Genomic DNA, 22,950 nt, shown 5'->3' with positions numbered 1-22,950 from the left:
TTGGCAGAAATACGATAAGTTTGGAACATACCGAGCATACGAATGGACAGTGGAGAAGTGAATTATTCTGCAGAAATGATTTGAAATCTTTCTGTGGATGTTTGGATTCGTGTTTCCACTGTAAAAACTGGTTACTACTGGAATTCTTTGTAACCGACATGACTTCAAGCTGTCCAGAACCACTGTGATCTGTGAGGAACAATGCTATTTAAGAGCCACCTCTTATGCCCACAGGGAATGGGTTTTTAATGCTTAAAAAACAGAGTTTGGGTGGAGTATCACTTTAACATTCATTGTGCTAATTTAACTTTAACTACAGCAGCTGAGGCTGTGGAAACATTGGCAGTGCCCAAATCTGGACAGGCTTGCTATTTTGAAGACACCACAAGGTTTTAACAAATCCTTTTCAAACTGAGTCAAAATGACCTGTACTCTTTTAGTGTGTCATTTTGACCCCATTAATTGATTAATTTACAGACCCATTGCACTATTATTTGTGGAGGGAAAAAAATTGTCGTTCTGTTGGTTGTGTCGTTGTTTTGTACTGCCTGAGAGCAAAGAAAAACCAGAGTCAGATTCCTTGTTTGTACGCACAAACTTGGCCAATAAAACCGATTCTGATTCTGATTTAATTCATTATGTTAGAGCTAAGGATGAAAATAGGACACCATTGCAATCTGGATCACCACTGCTGGCCTCCTTCAGGTATCCATGTAGGTTTTTGGGTCACACATTTTTACCAAAGGAAAATAAATTAGGACTTTTTTCCAATTATAGTTTGTTTTACATGTGTCCTACTGTTAGAAGTGGAGCAGTGGATAAAGTAGTAGTTGTTCTGTCCCTCTTGGACTGTTTGTTTATCCAATTCAGCCAGTGGACCAAACCAGAAATAACTTGTCAAAATAATAAGGTTCATAATTTGAACAAGTTTAAAGTGACCATTGGAAGTTTTGCAGGAAAGTACACTGAAAAAAATGTTTCATTGAATTTACTCAATTTTAATGTTGAAAGTGGTTGCACGCAATACATTCATCTAAATCTAGACATATTTTTTAAGTTAGGTGTACTAGTAATTTCAAATAAATTATATAAGCACTTTCAGCATGAAAATTCTGAGTATTTGTTACTTTTTTGTATTTCCTTAGTAATTCTAACTAAACCAATGTTTAATTTACTTAAATTCATTATGTAATTCATATATTGTGGTTACATAATTTGTCATTGTGCTTTAAATTAAATTGTTTTAATCTACATTATGTAAAATATGTTAATTCAATTCACAATTTTATTTAAAACAATCAAAATGCATATGTAGATGTGGGGGTGGCCGAGAAACCCAGTATACAGCAATGAGTTGTGGCGGTCTGGCGCAATTCCCAATTCCATTTTATTTGACAAAATAAAATGGAGTCTTGTTCAAAAACTCCACAGTAAAAAATGCACATTGGGCCAACCAGAAAGATAAAAGTAAGCAAAAAAGAGGGAAAAAAATTCTCAAGAGCACCTCTCAAGAAGAATCAAAATAATTAAATTGTTTTATGCTACTGTCACAGGGAGACCCCGTGCACTAAAGTAAGGCACATGTGCTACACATGTGCCTTACATGTGCTCTTTCTCAGGTAGAGTTTATCAAAATGTTGATCCTGGTGTGAAGTGCTGGTGGTGATGTGTGTGGTATGAACATTTGGAGGAGGGGGTGAAGGAGAGAAGTCACACTGTGATCGTGTGTTTGATTTATTGAATTCAAATTTTGTTGACCTGTCTCCTTTGTTGCACTTCTTCCTCTGTTAGACCAGGAACAGCCAAACCTGAGCTGGAGCGGTCCATTTGGTTAAATAGGGGGGTTCACAGGGGAAGAAACCAAGTGTGGTAGAGTGGGAGGGGTGTTTTGTCTTTTGTGGTGAAATGACCTGTATAAGTATCTTGTTTAAAAAGAAATGTGTTTTTAAAGTAAGTTTAACTGAACTTCTTTTTGATAATATGTTATTTAGTATTGGGATTATTGTAAGTGTGCTGGAAGAGATAATTGATATTGATTTCTTGGTGCAGTCCACCAGTATAAAAGTGAGGAGGCTGTGGTGGCCGGAGCCTAAAGGAGAGAAGCACAGCTCCAGAACACAGCTCCAGAACACAGCTCCAGAACACAGCTCCAGATTATATATATTCCTGCCATGGGCCCAAACTTTAAGGGTATAACCAGAAAAGCAGTTTAGAGCGAATTCTTTTGTTCTGTATTATTTTGATTCTTCTTGAGAAGTGCTTTTGAGAATTCCCCCCCCCCCCCCCCCCCCCCCCCTTTTTGATTATCTTTCTGGTTGGCCCAATGTGCAGTTTTTGAACAAGACTCCATTTTATTTTCAAATAAAATGGAATTGGGAATTGCCCCAGACTGCCACAACTCATTGTTGTATACAGGGTTTCTCGGCCACCCCCACATCTACATGCATTTTGATTGTTTTAAATAAAATTGTGAATTGAATTAAAATATTTTAGATATGTAGAATACAACAATTTAATTTAAAGCACAATAACAAATTAGCTAACCACAATATATGAATTACATAATGAATTTAAGTAAATTAAACATGGGCTTAGTTAGAATTACTAAGGAAATCAGAGTAACAAATACTTATATTTATATTTTTGTGCTGAAACTACTTACATAATTTATTTTAAATTACTCAAAAATATTAAGTACAGCCAACTTAAAAAATGTGTCTGGATTTAGATGAATGTATTGTGTGCAACCACTTTCAACATTAAAATTGAGTAAATTCAACAAAACATTTTTTTCAGTGTAGCTAGTAGTGTGTGAGAGACCTCAAACTTGACGTAGTGTACTATTTTTGTGTAGGTTGGGGTGTTTGTAATGTGAATGTCATACACTTCAACAGTGATCTACCCTGAAACTCATTTATACCTATATTTTTTCCTTGCCCACTTTAAGGGCATGCGCTGATTAAGATAAGTTTAATGTTACTCAACTTATCTAACCTATAAAGCTCTAGAGTAGAGGGAAAACACAAAACATAAAAACAAACACATGTAACTTTCAAGATCCATTTATTTGAGTTGATACAGTACTACAGAGGCATTGTGTTGAGTAGAAATACACCCAAATGGATGAATTAAGACATTTTACAAGATTTGAGGAACTCTTATTGATTTGTTAAAAATACACACTTGACCACTGCCTTCACAATGAGATGATACCATTCTGTCTTGAATGAACCTACATGACATTTTTGTTGTTCTGAACACAACACACTGTCCAAAGCAGGCCGAAGCATGAACATGGAGCACTCTGACAACAAATTAAATGGCTTGATCACCAATAAATACAAGTATAAAAACACATTGATAATAATTTTCATTATCAAAAACAAAAGAAAAAAAAAAACAAAGTTCATAAAAGATACCAAAGGCACACAACTTAATCCACCTTGGCAGTCCAGGATCACCAACAGACAAAAAAACAAAAAACAAAACCCAAAAAAACTGTGGCAAATGCCAACCATAGTAATGAGCCATAACGAAAATAATACTTAAATAACATAATAATACTAATTTATTATTATTGTCATAACAATATCCAGTCAAGTTTTCCTATGATTAGACTTTCTGCTAACTAACAGATATGCACCAGTTATTTCCAGTTTGGCAGAGTTTTAGTTTCATCATCAGATTCTTTCCATTGTTTTATTTCCTTTTTCTCCTGATGTTATTCCAGCATTTTGGACTTTTTGGATCTCCCATGCTTTGGTAGAGGTTGAAATTCAATTTTCATAAGGTCGGCTGTTAATACATTAGTACATATGTTTGCATTTTTCCCTATTCCAATTAATATTTTGATTTATAAACGTTAGTTCTTGCCATTTGGAAGTTGTTCATGGCTTCTCTAACCCACAGGAGTACCAAAATGGAGGGGGTGGAGATGAGATTACACTGATTTCAGATCAGATTTGCTTGTTTTTGGAGAGAAATTTTTAATACTTCGAGGAAGGAAGTATTTTCTGCCATAACATAAAGCAATATAAAGTTTCTTATATTTTGGAAAATCAAAAACAGAAGCATAATAAAACAAAATACTAACATAGTATAATTTTCTCACTGTAAATCCAGTTGACAATAAAATGCAATACAAAAGGCAATAAAATGCAATATAATACGCAACGGGTCTTTCATTTGAATCAATACCCAGGACCTTTCCTTCACACGAGCGGACCACTGAAAACATTCAACATGTGATCTTTTTCCTCGGGGTCATCTACTGCATGGTTTTCCATCCGAGTCATTTGATATTTTGGATGATGTCAGTCACCATTTTCCCACTTTTTTTTGCTGCTGTTGAAAAGTGTAACACACTTTTCTAAGGCCATACAGAACACGTAAGTCACACATTGACCCTCAAGACAAGCTGTATCAACAGCCTCCAGCATCTCAAATACAAACTCAAAAAGGGAAAAAAAATAAAACAAACGAGGTGAAGCCAATGTGGGGATGATTTCATTCACCAGTGGGGATTCCCATGTCTAAGAAAAATCTGAAGGGCTCATTAGTCCCTGACCTACCCATTCCTCTGCATCATGTCAGAGCTTCATCATCTCTTTGGTATAAAACAAAAACTTTCCATCTACTCTTTCTAACTCACTTTCTTTACTTTCACTAATCTACATTACAATGCCTTCCAAAAATGAATCTAAGTCCTTGACCTCTCCTGTGTTTTACAGGAAAGTCCTCTCTAATCTCACCACCGCTCCATGCATCACTCTTCCACACTCTCCTGTTCACACTTTTCTTCTCCCTCTAGCTATAAATTTCTATGCGCTGCCTCTCTCTTACTCACAAATGAAAACAATAGCTGGCTAATTGTGCTTGGTTGAAATAATGGACTAGTATACACAGCTGGAGGGCTCAGCACGGACCGCAGATCCCACCTGTGCTGAGTCGGGCTGAGGCTGATAGAGATCTCTAGCACCAACACGTCTCCAGCCTTTGTCTGAGGAATTTGCTGTGTCATCAGCAGGCTAAAACAAACCACCTTACTTAGCTCTTTTGAAGAGCTTTGGGTAAAATATTAACCAGTCTGACAATGGAAAACACCTTACTTGTCAACAATCTCTCACTAAAGAGCCTATTTTATCAGGTAGCCCAGTAAATGTGAAACAACAAGGTTAAAAGAGCCAGGCACATTCCAGGACTGTGAGATGGTGTCTGCGCCATCTCTCTTCACTAAATGTCCCACTAGGTGAGTCCCTCCAGACCTCTGGTACTGCCAAAAAATCTGTGTTCAACTGAGCCACCTAAACTGCTGACAAACCAAACTCTGGGCTTAAACACTGACAAAGAACACAGAGGAGGTTCTTCTGAGACTGCCTGTGGATGTTGGCATATCTGTGTGTGATTCCAATTGTGGAAGGAAAGGGGGGCTGGGCGAGACTGTTTGATCTCAACTGTCTCAGATTGACCTTTGAACCCCATAACAAGTGAAGCTAGTCAGCTGTGAGATGAAGGCCCTGGGTCTCTCCACATTCACAAATAACATAAAAAAAAAACATAAAAGCACAACTGGTGACAGGTTGGCCTGGCTTTTCCTCCACTTTAAGGAAATGACATACATAATTTTTATTATGAATCAAAAAAGGCACTTCCTACATATTCCCTAGTATCATACACATATATAGGACATACGCTTTTATGAAGGTATAATTGCCTGCATGTTTTACATGCGCAGACAGCTATATATGCTGAGTATATATACGTTTCTCATCACTGAGTAACATAATTATATATGTCAGTTCCACACAAAGAGTTGGAGACAAGGAGCTTCGAACTCTTCCAGTAACAGCCAGCGCCCACCAGTTTTGCACTTAAAACTAAAAGCTACGAAAAATATTAATAAATAATCAGCAATGTCAGTTATTTTTGGAACAAGACCCTGGTTTGTTTCTTTTTTAAAGGAAGTAAAGATCACAAAAGCATGTGCTCTGTGTGAGTTTTAAGGTGCTTTTGTAAACTCAAACTCAAAATGGGTGGTGTACAAGGAGAGCCAACCAGTTTCTGGTTGCTGCGTTTGTGATTCTAACTTGCCTTCTTGCTGAATATGTAAACATGTTGAACACAGCAAAGTCTATGGGCGGGCCAAGAAAGCAGACTGGGTGGCATTCTCTCATGCCAGCTCCTTCTCTCTCCTGTTCACAAAACCCTAACTGAATTTCCTCTGGCCAGAGAAGTGCACCTAAGTGTGTACATCTGTGTGTGTACGTGTGTGCACAGGTATATATATATATATTTATATCACTTCCTTCAGGATTTCAGTCCCATTTTAAAAGCCATAACTTTCAAAAAAGGTGTATCCCAGTAACACACTGGTCGTTAATGCCGCCCATACACATCTGTGCACACACATACACACACACAGTCAGGTTTAATTCCCTCTGCTTCCTCTTTCTCTGCCACCCATCTGTTAGGTGAGGTTGCTGCTGATGTCCAGGGCTTGCTGGTACACCTGAGTCATGTCCTCCAGGTCCCCCAGCAAGGAGAAGCTGCCATTGTCCCCCGGGGAGCCTTTCGTTTTGGGGCCGCGGTTGAACTTTGATCCCTGGAGCGGCGGGGCTGCCTGGAAGCCCTTGAAGTTGGCAAGCTGCAGCAGGTTTTCAGCTGAGACACAGGCCCTGATGTTTGGGCGTAGGTGGGGGGTGGAGGGATGCCACTCAGCCCCGCTGAGGGAGGTGGGTGACAGGGACAGGACGGAGCTGTCCTCCCCGACTATACTGGAGGGCCGACTCTGACTGCGGGACAGACCAGAATCAGTTGATGGAGGAGGCTCACAAAGAACTCCAGCCACTGCTGCAGCTGATGGAGGCCCGCTGTAGGTGGAGTACTTGCCATTTCGCTTCAAGATGCCTTTTCTCCCCATCACTCTCTTGGGTGGGGAGGTGGCTAGTAGAGACATGCTGGCACCCCCTAAAAGCTCAGAGGACTCACTGCGCTCTGGGGATGAGTAGTACCCTGATTCCCGCTGTTGGTTGTTCTTCAAGATACCTTTCTTGGGCAGAGAAGGTATCATCTTAGCTGGCGAACCTCCTCCAAGAGTCGGCTCCTCTTCCTCTCGATCTGGACTTGAGGCCTCCTCCCCCCCTTCAGCTTGTTGAGGCAGTGCTGACTGGCCTATCTCCACTTCCTCCAGACTGACAGACTGCTGCTCCTCAGTAACCCTGGTCTTCAGGATCCCCTTGGGTCTCTTCAGACCTGGCTTATCCTCTGCTCCACAGTTGGTCTGTCCTGCCTCAACATTTTCCTTCTTGGACTTTTTGGGCCTCTGGCGCAGTAGCTGGGGCATAGCTGCAGCTTTGGCTCCAGAACCACGTGGCTCAGTGCGGTTCTGCCAGTCGATGAAGCGGGCCAGCATGGGCGAGCCTCCGTGGTCACGTTGGGTCTCGCAGTCACACACACTGTTCTTCCAGCCCCAGTTTACCCACCAGTGATTAGCAATGTCCTCCACTGTGGCACGGCGCTCAGGGTTCACCATCAGCATCCAGCGGATCAGTCCACGGGCATCTAACAGGAAACAGAACAGGAACAATCTGTAAACTGTCTCATACTACACACCACTTGACATAAAAACGTTATCGATGTGTGATCTTGACACTGCAAGAACTACCTGAAGCTGTATAAATTTGAACTGATTTTCATTAAAAATGGGAATAATTGAGGACAGGTGTAAAATATGTTTTTCATTAATATTCAATTATGATGTTTATACACTCTTACTAAAACTATTAATCATTAAATATATTTCAAGATGATTCTTCAGTGTAAACCACAATAATGTCTTCTAAGTTAAATAGCACAACACATGGCAGTGACTAAATTCACACCATAAGGGTGTCTCTGGCAGTTTAGCAACATTCAGAACTGAATAATAATAGCTTGAAAATAAAATTACTTTCCAATTGCTCTGTTTTTCCATCGAAAATGAGCTTCAGAAGTAATTTTTACATTCCAGTTTCTACTCAACAGTCAGGCTAATGATTTCTGGTAATGAAAAATGAATGAATATGTTTTTCAAAAAAAAAAAAAAAGAGTAAAACAGGTTTGTAGCTTAGGTGATATTATTAAGTGTCTTTATACTGTCTGGACAAAATGGGCCATACATAATGGGTTGTCCAGATTCTACTATATGTGTACATTCAGAGCACTCTGATCCATATTCCATTCAACAGTTTATGGACCAACATCTCAAAGACTTTCGAGTATTTTCTGGAATTTACATGAAAAGAGTTGTGTGTAATTTATAGACAGAAAGTCAGGGGTCAGTGGTTTCAGTTTCTGAAAAACAGTGCTCCTCGCTGACTCTATCTGGGTTCCAGCTGAAGTAAATTTGCCAAGTATAGTTTATGATATTGTTTTATATAGGACATGTGTGTTTTCTTAAAAACTGGGAGACATGCAAACAGAGGCCAAGGTTCCTGCAGTACCTGAGGACTGAGTGGGCTCTTTGTACTCGCCGTTGCTAATCTGGCGAATGAGGTTCTTGTGGTCTCCCCCATCAAATGGCATGGTCCCGTAGACCAGGGTATACAACAGCACCCCTAAGGCCCAGCTGTCCACCTGGTGAAAACAAAAACCTGGTCATAAGCTAGTTCATTCAGTCATGCACAAAATACTCACTGCCTGCTTCATGAGATGCACATACTGTATGCCGTCAGCAAATAATAAATAAAGTTGTGTGTATTAGAAAATTGAATCTTCCCAGCCCTGTTTTGATTAGTGATTCACTGCATTAAAATGAATGTTGTGAAATGAGCTCAGCTCTGCTCAACATCAGAGCAGACCTTTGATTTATGTTTACTTTGACATTAATAAGCACCGCAATCACTTTTTCATAGTAACATCACATAAGAACATCTCTGTTAAGGAGTTTGTGACACTGCGGCGCTTCTCTGGTGTGTCTTTCAAAGAAATAATGACTAATACCAGCACTCTGGTGGGAAATGGCTTATTTCCACAAACATACATCAGGCAGAAGCAAGCACTTTCCAACCTTCTGACCACTAACCTAGTGCAATGTGGCTTTCTAAGTAAGTGGTTACATAAGACTTTGTGTCTGGGGCATGGGGGGGTGCAAAGCCATGGGGGGAGTGGTGGGACTGGAAGGGGGTAATGAGCACAGCAGAGATGGCAGAGTCGTGATATCTTGAGCCCCTTAAGACTTAGTGGAGGCAGACTGCCATTCAGTGATCACCAGATGACCTGTTTCAGTGTGTGTGCATGAGTGTGTGTGTGTGTGTGTGTGTGTGTGTGTGTGTGTGTGTGTGTGTGTGTGTGTGTGTGTGTGTGTGTGTGTGTGTGTGTGTGAGAGAGAGAGAGTGTGACAGAGAAGGAAATGTAGTGTGTGTGTGTTGACTGTGGTTCAGGGAGGATGAGATGTCCTGAGGAATGTGATTCTGATGGCAGTAGCTGAAGCTTTGAGACACAGTCTAGGAAGAGGAAATCAGATAGGACCAGTTAAGGAGCTTGTGTACTTCCTCTAAGGCTCTGAAACCCACATCAAGAATGTTTCACTCTCCTTTCGCCATTGGTCCATTCCCGAGGGCGAGACAGGGCACGCACCATTGTTGTGTTCTATTTTCGTTGCCTGTGTTTACTGTAATTTGTGGCCTCACCCCAACTGGGGTTCTGTAATTTCGATTGCAATCGGACTGCTGTAGTTTTTAGCACTCTCGACAAAATTATAGTGAATTACGCTAAATTGAACGGTTGGACTTGAATATCTAAAAATGCTACTTTTTTTCCCCTCATCTGCTTTGTTTTATGGAACTGATGCAATTTCAGAGACAACGCCCTACAGAATGACTCTGGAATTGCCAGATAAGTGGCTTTGGGGAGACATTTTCACTCTTTCTTTCACCAAAACTATTTGACTCTGACCATGAGCGCCTTTTTGAGGCTGTGGAGCTCATTTCTATCCCATTAAGCTGAAAAGAAAGTGAGGAAAAACTATCCTCTAGTTCCTCACTTCAAAGGATCCAAACATTGTAGGAAGGGGAGGACTGGGGAGGGATGCAGACAGTATCTGAGCTGACCCACGGTGGAGTTGCAAGAGAGACCTCCCTTTGACTGGAAACTAATAGTAATCCCATCAAAGCACCAGAAAATTAAGCCTACCCACCACTTTGTGTATGGCCTATGTGATGATGATAATCACAAGTGAGATCACAATGATGAAAGCTATATAAGGTGAGAGATACAGGAGGTTCACACCACATTTAACAACCAGGGAGGACAATAATGATGATGATGATAGATACATGAAAGGAAAGCATGTCCTCAAAATTAAGTTCACACAGGAGCAGCTGGGGCTTGAGTCATTGTCATTGTTTGGTTCATTGGGCCTCACCTCTGGGCCACGGTACGGTCTCCCATTGACGATCTCTGGTGAAGCGTAGAGCGGGCTGCCACAGAAGGTTTGAAGCAGCTTGTCCTTATGGTAGAGGTTTGACAGCCCGAAGTCAGCGATCTGTGGAAACAGGGCTATGTGTTAATTTTACACTAGCCATGTGTTTATTAATCCCTCATACAAAGATCATTTGAGGTAAGGTATTTTAGTCCGACAGGTAACGCATCACAGATCAAGGGGCAAACTTACCTTAATATTACAGTTTTCATCCAGTAGCACATTTTCCAGTTTCAGATCCCTGTGCACCACTCCATTCTGAAAGACAGAAAACAAAGTAATGATTGATGCATCTATCAATGTATTATTCATGAGACATGGATCCAAGTAATAAACAGTCTTTTGTATTAATAGTTGATTTACTCTGACAATGCTAGCTTGTGGCTCTCCAGGGAAATTAAGGCAGCCTGTTGGTCTAGTACTCTTTAATTGGTCTTGTCCCTTCTGGGGTCCTTATGCTGACATCTGCTGTGATTTTCATTTTTAAATCCACTCACATGTGTCACATAAACATGAGCCTGTAATTACCACCCTGTTTGAATGATGTTCTCACAACATCTTTGGATTAAAAAAAAAAAGCTATACTGTTAATGCTTGGGTTTGAAAAAACCTTGGAATTAACATGTGGTATGCAGACAGACAGAACCCAGCTCAGATGTGGAGGAGTGACTTCAACCACCAACCCAACCCCCCTCCCAGGGTTGTGCACTGCATGGCATCTCCTATTGGTTATTTCCTGGCACGGAGTTCCCTGATTGGTGGATACAATGAAGAAATGGTTGCTTGGTTGTTGTGTCAGTGACTCACACCACCCCACCCGGTGGGAGGTTGTGCATGGTAGTGATGATTCATCATTCATGGCTGTCTGGGACTCTCCTATCTGAGGAGCATGACATCATCTCTATCTCCAGCTGGGAAGAGTATGACACGAGGGGAGCCCATCCAAACAAGCCCTGGGACCTTGGGGTTTTGATGGGAGTTAAGTGAGGTGTGGAACATGGGCTGACATGGGTGTGGCCGGAGCTAAATCTCTGGGGAAAAGCTTTGGGGGTATCTTGGGACAGCGATCGGTGTGTCAACAGATGAGGCCAGAATTAAGGCTTGTTTGGCGCACTATGGTGCACATCAGAGTGTAAGCCTGAGTTAAACTGGCCTGTGTTCCATCTTCACTCAGAAACAGATGACTCCCTAACACCAGCATGCCAAGAAAAGCATACTGTGTAGGGCCTGCAGGTTAGCTGGCTATATGGCTGACTGTGGAGGTGCATGGTTAATGTTGCAACAAGCCTGGAAAAACAAAGTCTGGATGTGTTTGAGCGAGTCAGCGAGAGATTTAAGGTGAACAGAAAATGAACGTGAGTGTTTTTCTCTGGGTATGGTGTGGTGTGGGTTCTCTCACCTTGTGACAGTGGTGCACGGCAGAGACTATCTGTCTGAAGAAGTGTCGCGTCTCACGCTCGCTCAGGCGCCGGCGCTCGCTGATGTAGTCATACAGCTCGCCCTTGCTGGCATACTCCATCACGATCACAATCTTGTCCTTGTTCTCAAACACTGAGAAATGATAAGAAAACAATTGGAGTCCATTAATATCAACTTTCAGGAAAATACATCTAAAATAACAGCAACAGAGGTGGGAGGACAACTTTTAAAGTCCTTCCAGGTTTCTTTTATCATGTTAAAATCACAAATGGACATTGTTATGTAAAATGCAGAATGAGAGAGTGAAACAGTTCACCCCCTTTATTTTTGGAGCAGGAATCCAAATTCCAGAGAAGCACATTACATCTCTACACTTCTCCCAGGGTTACATCACCCAAACCCCACCTCATGTATCTGGCTCCTTCACAACATTGCCGGGAGGGGCTGTTAACTCAATCAAGCCCACTCCTGAGAGGCCAGAGTGTGTGGAGACCAGTGAAAACAGAGAAAAAGCAGGAAAGGGGACGAGGAGAGAAAGAGATAGCATCACGCAGGATCCACCACAGCATCAAGCAATGCCCTTGACACATCTCAATTTAACTTTGCATCATGTCACCACATTTCACAACACACTGCCACATTCCTAACCGCCATACTGAGTGTCCATCTAACGGGAAAACATCATATAAACTGCAGCAATAGTTTATTGTGGCAGCACGCTGGAACTCCTTTTTTGCAGCAGGATTGGGCTCATTAATACTCAGAAAAAGTAACACGTTACTCATTTGTAACTCATGACTCAACGCAGCTAAGAACGTTAAGATCTTTTATTTTAAGATTAAGATTAATGATTATTAACTAAAACTCAACTGCATTTCTTTGTGTGTGAATGATATTAAGTGTTTTTCTTGTCCACTTCATATGACCAAAAATATATGACCCAGATAATTTAGCTTCAATCTGGCTTCTACAAGAGACAACAACATGATTAAGATATATGTTTGTGTCTTACATTATCACTTGAATTAAAATGGTGACTTGTTACACATTTGATGCCTGAGGAAAGCAATGTTATTACAGTTGTATTACTATAATGCATTACTATCCAACTGCAGCTCCCCAAACATATCATTCTGTGTCAGTATTTAGCCTTCTGGTGTATAATTTCAACTTGGCATGTTACTTCTCTCCCAGCGCCTTGGCATGAAGGGAATGAAAATGGTTAGGCAGAAAGAGAAGGAGAGAGAAAAAGACCAGGGGAATACTGAGGACATGACAACTACACAGTCAGCCATGTTGCTCCGTATTGTGTGGGTTGATTTTCCCACACAGCAGGGTCACTGGGGTGAGGGCCTCTGCTTTCTGCACCCTTGAGTGAGCACCTTCATAGTTTGTCACACCACTTTCCTCACCCCCCCGCCCTGACCAGGGTCCTTTTAAAGATATAATCCTCTACAAAAACACACAGTTGCTGAGTGATGGTAATGCTCCCTGATTGTGACTGTCTGGCTGCTCGGGAAGTAACAGACGGGATGTAAGCCAAGCACCCGGGAGGGCAGAGTCGATCCAGCCCTCTGATTGGTGGACAGAGTGGTGACCTGGGGTGACATTTGCAGTGATCCGTGGTGGGGTTGTGCTTGGAGAGCCAATTCTCAGCTTGCACTCCCATTTACCTTTGACCCCTGGTGCTGAAGTAATTACCTGGCTTACATAACTTGAGTTTGTTACAGCCCGTTGGGTACACCAGCCACCACTACAGCCTCTCTGTCACTCACTGGGCTTTGTTCACAGGTCAGACCCTCACATCTGACTAATTAGCACCTATTGTCCTATTGCCTCCACTGATGATAGACTGCTGTTGCAAGCTTGTTTAGGGGGCAAGAAACGAGTATAGAGAGTATAAGTGTAATTCAGATGAGAAGTGGAATACTACTGACACAGAGAATGAACAAGCAAATATGCATAACTGTATACTTTTTTGGTTTTTATGTATTTTAATGCTTTAGTAATAGCTTTTTTTCCTGAGCTGGGCTTATTCACAGGATTAGCTGCCATAACAATAGATCTTCAGACTTCAGCTTACTATCTAGGTGTATGTCACCTTTGGAGAATGCAGTATAATGACTACAATAAAAATTGTGGCTCTTTATTAACAGCAGGGTGAATGTTTTTATATCTGTTCTAACTTTATATGTCCTCCACATTATCGGTTTCACTCCTAAAGGAATAGTTCAACATTTTGGGAACCACACTTCTTCAATTTCTTCCAAGAATTAGATGAAAAGATTGACAGCAGTGTTATATCCGTTTGGTAAATATGAAGCTACAGCCAGCAGCCAAGTAGCTTAGCTTAGCAGAAAGACTGGAATCAGGGGAAACAGCTAGGCTGGCTCTGTCCCAGGGTAACAAAATCTGTCTTCCAGGATCATTAACACTCACTTATGAATATATGTGTGAATATATGCTCAGCTCTATTAAAGCACCTGTCTCTACAAACAGGGATATGCAAGTAACATTGTACATTTACAACATTCGTCGTGGGTTGACTATTTGTTTTAAAAGGGGGGCACTTCAGTTCATGGTTATGCCTGAGGAGCGAAGAGCGAAATCTGCTTTTAAATGCCCCGCACAGCATGCTGATGGATGCAGAATGTGAGGGAGTGGTAAAAATCAATCTTCACACACACATCTGGTTCAGCTTTGCTTCACACAAGGCAGTTAGCAGGGGCTGTTGAAGAGGGTGTTGCCGGATACACAAATCTCTGGGCCTCCTATATATCTCTAAAGCAAGGCTGGGTGGAGGCCAGGCCACAACAGTAAACGCTGGGTTTGAGGAGAAACACCAAAGAGTGAGAGCAATGAGTCTGGTTGAGTATGTTGGTGGAGTATACTGCTTATAAAAGAAGGCAGCACACATTGGAACACCATACAGGCTCCTCTGAGTTTATAAAGTTGGGTGTTCTTTTAATCATTCTCACACAAAATGCATAAAACCAGGCTGCACTTCAGCCCTCCGGCTGACTGCTGGCACGTTCCCATGACAAATAGTGATGTTTGTCACATATACACATTGCTGATAACGACCTGAGTACTTTGAAACTGAACAAAGGACAGTGGGTAAGCCAGTTTGGGCAGTGGCACACAACCAGCTGCCATTGTGCTGGGGCAGCTATCCTGAAAAGGGCATTGAAACTGTTACTTTGTTGACATAAGCATAAAAATAGTCACAAGTCACAAATCATATGAAACCTACTCACACTTCAGAGCCTTGTGACTTTAATTGCCTGCACACAGACCCAGACTGCATTGTGAGATATGATTAATGGCAAGCAATATGTTGAAAGAGTTCAGTGGGAATTGTTTGGCCTTTACATTCACCATTAATTCTAATCTGTGTTTTCTTCCAGTAAGATTAAGGTCATTCAAAAGGGCTCATATCAAACAAGGAAGTCCCAAAGAGTAAATGTGTGCTGTTTAAGCCTGACTTGAAGGCTTTGATATTTAGAGAGTTGTTTCCTGGGTTAGATATATATGTTGACGATGCTCCAGGGAGGACTTAAGGCCTTTCCTCCCTCTGCATAGCACTGGACTGGAGTCAGACAGGGTGCAGGCCTGGGTGACTGGGGTCAATCCAGTGTCTCCCTCGCTATACACAGACACACAGACACACAGACACACACACACACACACACACACACACACAACCATACTCACAGGCTCATACATAGACACGAATACACAAGAATTTATGCAGACACACACGCGTTCAAATACACACACACAGAGTACAGTCTGGTTCCCAGCTGCAGTTGTTTCTAAGTATCAGCAGATGTCTGGCCCTGAGATCAAGACCAGAGAAGACAAGGGATGAGACCTCTTAGATGTGGGAGAGGCAATCCCTTAGAATACCACCGCTCTTATACACACAAACTTTCAACACACACGTGCACATACGCATGCATTCAAAGCCATCCAGACTTTTACTGGTCCAGGCGGCCAGACAGAACAGAGAAGATGAATAACATCCCAGAGCTGTAGCCCAGGTCTTATTATGACATCTGCATGTCATAATATGACAATCCTGAAGATTAGCCACGAGTGCTGAATGAGCTAAGGGAAGGGTGAATTTTGAACATGTGTGTTTTTGTTTATGCATGTTCCAGTATGATTTGTCATGTGTGTGCGTGCGTGTAATGACAGACATGCAGCAGACTCTCACCTTCATATATAGAGATGATGTGTGGGTGGCGGAGGGATGACATGATCTCAATCTCTCGGCGGATGTGAACCATGTCCTGCTCATCCTTGATCTTCTCCTTCCGAATGGACTTGATAGCCACCTGGAAATAGAAGAAGACAATTTGAGATGACTTATAGCAACATAAAATTTGCATTTCAAAGTAATAGCTTAGGTGCATCATATGTAACAGCTTAAAACACATTTCCCTTGTTTTCACCTAAACCAGTTACATAAGTACATCTATCTAATCAATGTGTTCATATCACATTCATTATCTTATCAGTGAACTTTAAAAATGTACATAGCTCTTGTAGAGTACATACGCACACCGCGTGATGTCTGTCCGTGTCAGTAAAAACATGTGGGCCAACTCAGTATGTATCCTATTGCTTCATCTCTTTTTCTAATAAACTGCGTACATCGTCACCTTCACTTACCCCGCCTCAGGGGTCCTATATGGTCTGTACAGCAACCTTTAACCTCATCACCAAGCCTTGCTGACATAACAGCAAGATGAGCCAAGCAAGTAGAGGTATCATCTTAATCTCACACTGTGTAATTTACTCTGCCTCCTTTCTGTATGAAGCAAAATGAAGGAGAGAAAAACAACCTGACACGTGGTGCCATAATGGAGACTTGCTTTGTACTCTTTCGGGGCAAGAACCTGCATTTAACCAGGTATTAGTCAGTGTTTGGGCTAGATCTGTGATCTGAGCCCCCAACCCTTCCCTAACAGAGAGATCAGAAGGCAGATTCACATGGTAAAACACTGGGGTTTCCATAGCAACTGTCTACCTGGGTGCAGCTGTTGTTAGAAAACAAGACCAAGATTCTGCAGCCACATGAGCACAGAGGTGCTCTGTGCTGAATGCTAATGTCAGCATGTTTAGTGGGTGTAATGTTTACCATACTCACATATATTCATATTTTAGTGTGTTAACGTGCTAACATTTGCCGAGACTGATGGTATGTGGTCATAAAGCCAAGTGTTTTGGCGTGATGATGCTGCTAGAGAAGAAGTTAGGTTAACACCACAATTCACTTCACTACAATTCATTCAGTGGGAACCATGATTGTCTGTACTAAAAATTTCATGGCAATACACAGTTGTGAAATATTACATTCAGAAACGTAAAAGTAAACCTCATGATGGCGCCAGAGGAACTAAGCCTCATGTTCTGTACAATATGAGTGTCTGCACAGGGTTTTCTGCCAATCTATTTCAAATGATGTTGAGATGTTACAGTCTGCACCAAAGTGCAGGAGCAACTTAATGAAACACTGCCATCCACAGAGCCAGAGAGGACTATGAGTATCATGAAAAAACAGGTGAGCAAGGTGTCATATGTTCATCATGTTCTGGAGGAAGTCAGGGAGGTCTCAAGGTCAGAGTGCTCTTCCATAAATCAGATGTCAGTATTAACCTACACAGCTGTGTTTCCTCCACTGTCAAAAAGTCCTTGAGAGGACACTAAATCACTAACTGCTCTCTTATTTTTAGTCATTCTGATTAAGAACAGCTAATGGCCTACTTTTGAAATAGACTGAAAATCTGGCCTGCTGGGAGTTTTATGGAGAAATCAGGAGAAAGACCAGGGGTTGAGGAAGTGATTCAGTTTACTTGCTGTACCAGTGGGTCTGCTGCAGGAGATTCAACAACTATACTTGATTTGACAATTTTTCACTGTCACAGCAATGCCACCGGGGTAAGAATCAACCACAACTGGATGCATTCAAACCTCTAGCCTATGCATTCCTTAAATGAGAGGTTAGCGGCCTTCTCCAAATAAACCAATCGAGAGTACACAGTCTAGCACGTCACTCTAATTGTAGCCTAAACATTCTGGATTGAGTCCTGGGTTTGCTTTGATCCAGCCTGTTAGAGTCTGTTCGCTCTAAATTCTGTTAGTTTAAACTTTTGTCCCTTCCTAGCTAAGCTGTGTTTTCTGAGGAGCCCAGCTTTCTTCCTTGCAGCAGAAACCACAGGCAGTAGCGAGTGCCAAGCTAATTACCGTGTACATCAATAAAAATAACCCCAAACCGGAATAGTTCCCTTCCAGAGCATGCCTTGATTACATAGAATTTAAAGAAATGATACCATAATGAACAAGCCAGGGTCCAGGGGGTCCACATGCTGTGTTCATAATTGCTAAAAGTTGTTTGTGTCTTAACACTGATGTTTTCCTTTACCTCATAAGAATCATCAACATTTTATTACTGATCCCCAAAATGTGAGTAACATTTTTGACTTTGGTGTTTATCAGTGAAGCAGAATGTGAGTCGTCTTGGATTTAAGGTCGGAATTCATTCAGGAATTCATTAATTTAGGCAACAATTGAGAAATTACCCACAAAAGTCACACGCAAAGGCAAGCTAAATGTTTCTGTATGAGTGCTGCCTAAAACCAAAATGGTCTTTTCTCTTAAAAAGGTAGTAATCAATCTTTAACAGCCATGATCTTAATTCCACACTGTATGCTAACTCATTTACTGAGCCAGCTCTCCCACATTGGGCTTGAGACAAAGCCAGGTATCTCTTGTGTATCTCCTCATGTTCCCCCGCCCTGACCCCGATGTGGATCATTAAACAGGACTGCAGATCAGCCACTTGCCAGCTGGCCGGGCAGGCTGACACAGCTACGCTTGTTCTTAAGTGGGATCCCTATTACTGTCACTCACAGTAAACAGGCGCTGCACTACTCCCTGTGCCGGCCCCTGCCAGGTATGGGGTCGGCCTCGTCTACCCCACATACCCCCCCAATCCCACACCCTCTTGTTCGCAACAGAGCTTGTTTGAAGTGAAAGTCCATGCTTCGCTTCAGTGGAGCCTGACATCTTCCTGCGCTTTCTCAGGCCATTAAAATAGATGAAGTATTCATCACAAGCTCACCCGTCCCTGCGTTTTCTAAAGATCATGATCATCTGTTGTGTTGACTGTGTGCCTGAGTCAGAGTTAGGGGGGGGGGGGGAAAGAGAGTGAAACTTTCTCTCAAAAAAGTTTCCCAAATGCAGCCAGGAATCATAATACCTCATCAACGGCACCACATATAGCAGAGGAATGTCAGTGTTTTTGCCTCTCACGTACCTCTCCAGTGACTCCATTGTTGAGGAATGATGTAATCTGGTGCTTTAAGCTCATATTAATATGTTTCTGTAACCCCTTTAACTGAAGTCGTCCCTGTCTTGTTATGGTGGTGGGCTTCCCCGTGTCTCTGTGCTAACTGCCCACCCCCTCCTTTTTGTGATGGATCCCCTATACAGGATATTAACCTTCCCCTCCAATCTCATTTCCTGCTGTGGATGGCCTTTCATGTGTCACTGCCCATTTTAGGCCTGGTTGTCACCACGACCTTTTCAATACAGTCATCTAGACAGAAAATAATACATTAAGACACACTCTGTCTCTTTCTATCTCTCTCATCAGCATACAAACATCAAACATCTTCTGGAGGCATGCACAAACACATGAGCCTGTGCACGTATCACATATCCCCACTATGATATCTATGATCAATTGCCTTTCATTTAATGCTGGGTTTCCACTGGCCTGCCAAGCAGTACAACATATGGCTTTGCAGATTAAAGCAGACAGTCACTCAGTTCCACTTTTGCTGACACACTGAATGTGCCCACATCTAATCAGTCTTCTTCAAGTGCCTTCAGTTTATTCCACGCATGTGCATACACAGTCAGGAACAAACTTTCTCAGTCTATGTCCTTACCGAGCCTTCTCTGCTCTTCTCATTTGGTTTGTGGAACAGACCGAGAAGTGGTACAAGGAGTCAAGGTCATTGCATAACAACCTCACCACACTGCTTTATCTGCCATATGGACACAAGGGACTTCCTTTGGGTCAGGGGTCAAGTAAACTCTAACTACGAAGTTCCAGACACACGTGGCCTGTGAGGTGGCCAGCAGTCATGCTTTGCTGGTAATCCATGTGCAGAGGCGCTACTTCTCCAAGGACTTCCCTGAGATATACAAACTCCCACATGAAACAGTGATCCAAGGAAGTCCTATGCTTTACTGACCTCTTGTTTTAAAACTGAATGCTATGCTCAGAGAAGTGCTGCAGATAATAGGGGAATGTAAAGTATTAGGCAACTGAGAGCTGACTTACAAAGAAGAATTTGTGTGTCAATATTTTGAGCATTTGGCTAGGAGATTATTTTTAAACATCAGTACCAACAAGGTATGCTTTATTGCATGGTTTTAGAAACATTACAAATGTAAGCAAAAGTAGATCTTGTGTCAGAGATTGTTACTCCCTCAGAAAAGTCTTCAATGACTCATCTACAGCCAACAATCTGAGCCAGCTACAGTTTTCTTAGGAAAACCCAAGAAGAGTTGAATCGAGGGCAACTGAGACATTTCACTTCTCATCCAAGAGGCTCACTCTCGCTCGTTTCAAAATAAGACACTTTGACCCATTCAGCAAGTATACATTGTGCAATTGCACAGTGATAGTGAAAGTAAAATACTTCAAATTAGAGTTGCTGCCATGGCAATAAGAAAAAGAAAAACATACTGAAGAAAGGACAAACTGCCAAGTGGGACAGGCCAATAGAGAGAAAGCACTACCAGAGGGTTTATGGTCCCCCTGTCAAGCATGCATTTGCCAGAAGCTATGAAACCACTGCGGGGACATTGTTGACCTATACTAAGTTCTCCCCTGGCATTCTAGGCCCATGGAAAGTTCCTCATGTCCTGCCAGTGTGGGCACAGGGGTCAAATTTTGCCACTCGTGGAAATTATTTGGAGAGATGTGCAGATCTACAAGGACATAACAGCAGATGGAAGGTTTCCAGTGGCAAAGTCAGTCAATAAGTTTTTGTCATAAAGAAACAGAAAGTGGTGACCCACACAACCACATTCACACCCTCCCAGTGAAATATAAACAAAATCGAAAGGGCAAACTCTAGCTCTAAAACACTTAAAATACTGAACAGAAAACGTGAGTGGGCCTTAGTTGTATCTCTGGGGGCCTGCTAGCTGGTTTTTATGATGCTTGCTGGGGTCCCTGAAGTCGCATCAGTCAGTCAGTAGCCGGATTTGCAGTCTGGCATCCGGTCGTGTGGCCCTGCTTAGGACAAGGCGTGTGCAGCCTCAACTCCCTGGCCCCATGGGCCTTTTTGAGCATGGGGGGAATTCCCAGCGGGGGAAGGACATACACACGCCTCTGAGAGCAACAAAGCACTTATTTTAGGACCACTGTTGTTTGCAGTGGACGTTACAAAAGTATGCATGTATTAGAAGCACCAGGGCCCACTAACCGCAACATGACAGATGTTTACAGCTGCTTAGAGCGTCTCTTAAGTGGCTCACCTCTCTGCCGGAGTGCCGCTCAATGGCCTTCTTGACTTTGCCATAGGTGCCTCTTCCCAGCGTCTCCAGCAGCTCGTAGCGGTGTTTCAGGTTGTGCTTGTGGTGGTGTTTCTTCACGCCCGAGTTTCTTCGTCCATCACTGCTTGCCGGGACCTCTTCGGGTGAGCTGCCGGCAGGTAGCGGAGGACCTGGAGGTGGACGGGAGAGGTCACCCCCCGCCGGTTTGCCCGCTGAGGTTTGGCCTTTCTGGGCCTCGGGACGGGTTGCCCCCCGTTGGGGCGATAAATAAGCGGTTTCCATCTCACTAGGGAAGTGTTTTAACAACCCTCCCACTGTTAAATATTTCAAACTACCTACTTAAAACAAATTGATAATATAATACTTAGCCTATAGGCCTAATAATAGTAATAATAAATAAATAAATTACAAGGAATAACGCGTGGCTTGCTAGTCATATTATAACGTGGAAACTAACATTTCCAGATTGTCTTGGTTGATCAATTGGCTTTGATCAAAGCAAACAGAGATTTCTCCTCCTACCTATTCATGTTATTATCGCTATATAATCAATGTACTAACGGATTAAACACAAGAAGTCTAAAAGGACATTATCGGTCTATAATAACCTGACACATTGTCCTATTATCACAGGATAAAAAATTATTTCTAGTGCCAATATTGTATTAAAATATGTATTCAAATCTCGACAGCAAGCTGCATGCCGGGAGCTGAATACGCTTTCGATTTAAAAATGATATACTGGCTATAATGTATGTGCAAGCTCTATTCCAATAAAAGAAAAAAAAAAGCCTAAATAAATTGATCTGATCTCCTCACTCCTCAATGGACTGGCATGATCTCGCTGTGGTTAATTCTGGCTCGTTCACGCTATCTGTCATCCTAAACGCTGCCAACATCACCGACTCACATCTAAAAGGCGAGAAAGCTGCGACGAAACCGGCGTTTTGGATGAAGATGACCCTCATTTTGTCCACGGCCCAGGTATAGCCCCTCATTCATCTGGACTCTGTCTATTGTGCGACTGCATGCTCCGTGCCGTGGTCGACGGTGGTAGAGGTGCGCTGTGATCGGACACTATCTCAAGCTGAGACGTTTTGGATATTGCCATGGTCGTTTTGCTGCTCCCCTTCTTCTTCTTCTTCTTGTTCTTCTTCGTGAGCCTTTCTTCTTGTTTCTCCCCTTTCTCTCTCTATCCTCAACGTGAGAGGCTGTGAATAAGGAATGCGAGAGGATCCGAGACCGGAGGCGGAGTTTACGCAGACCTCCTCCTTCCCTGTCCTCTCTCTTCCCTTCCCTCTTTGTGCTCTCTCCCCCCTTACATCTCTGATATGACTGCCCTGGTCAGGGGCGTAGCCAGGAATCATGTGTGCTGGAGGTGAACCCCCCCCCCCCCCCCCCCCCCACCCCTCAACCCCCATACACAGGTCCTATCTCAATTGTTAACCATCCTTCCCAAAACTGTTTAACCAACACTCATCCATTACAGA

At 42.5% G+C, this 22,950-nt stretch overlaps 1 protein-coding gene across 1 annotated transcript; it reads right to left on the bottom strand.

Moving 5' to 3' along the window:
- Nucleotides 1–3,052: 3,052 nt before the first annotated feature.
- On the bottom strand, nt 3,053–22,746 carry nuak1b (NUAK family, SNF1-like kinase, 1b). The gene is made up of 7 exons (XM_041038120.1): nt 21,443–22,746; nt 16,098–16,218; nt 11,859–12,010; nt 10,652–10,717; nt 10,403–10,522; nt 8,481–8,613; nt 3,053–7,560 (listed from the first exon to the last, which is right to left on the bottom strand). Exons 1-7 carry the CDS (start codon nt 21,740–21,742, stop codon nt 6,467–6,469), a joined length of 1,986 nt encoding a protein of 661 aa, XP_040894054.1. The 5' UTR covers nt 21,743–22,746; the 3' UTR covers nt 3,053–6,466.
- Between the last annotated feature and the right edge of the window lie 204 nt (nt 22,747–22,950).

This window comes from Toxotes jaculatrix, chromosome 5, assembly GCF_017976425.1.
Source record: "Toxotes jaculatrix isolate fToxJac2 chromosome 5, fToxJac2.pri, whole genome shotgun sequence".
In the NCBI taxonomy this organism is placed as follows: domain Eukaryota; kingdom Metazoa; phylum Chordata; class Actinopteri; family Toxotidae; genus Toxotes; species Toxotes jaculatrix.
The sequence above is the reverse complement of the archived record's forward strand: the minus strand, read 5'-3'. Positions and strand labels throughout refer to the sequence as shown.

Coding starts and splice junctions, on each gene's coding strand:
- nuak1b (XM_041038120.1), bottom strand. CDS start 21,742: ATGGAAACCGCTTATTTATCGCCCCAACGGGGGGCAACCCGTCCCGAG. Junction 10,523..10,651: donor ATGAAAACTGTAATATTAAG/GTAAGTTTGCCC, acceptor CTGTTTCCACAG/ATCGCTGACTTCGGGCTGTC. Junction 7,561..8,480: donor AGAGCCCACTCAGTCCTCAG/GTACTGCAGGAA, acceptor GTTTCCTGTTAG/ATGCCCGTGGACTGATCCGC.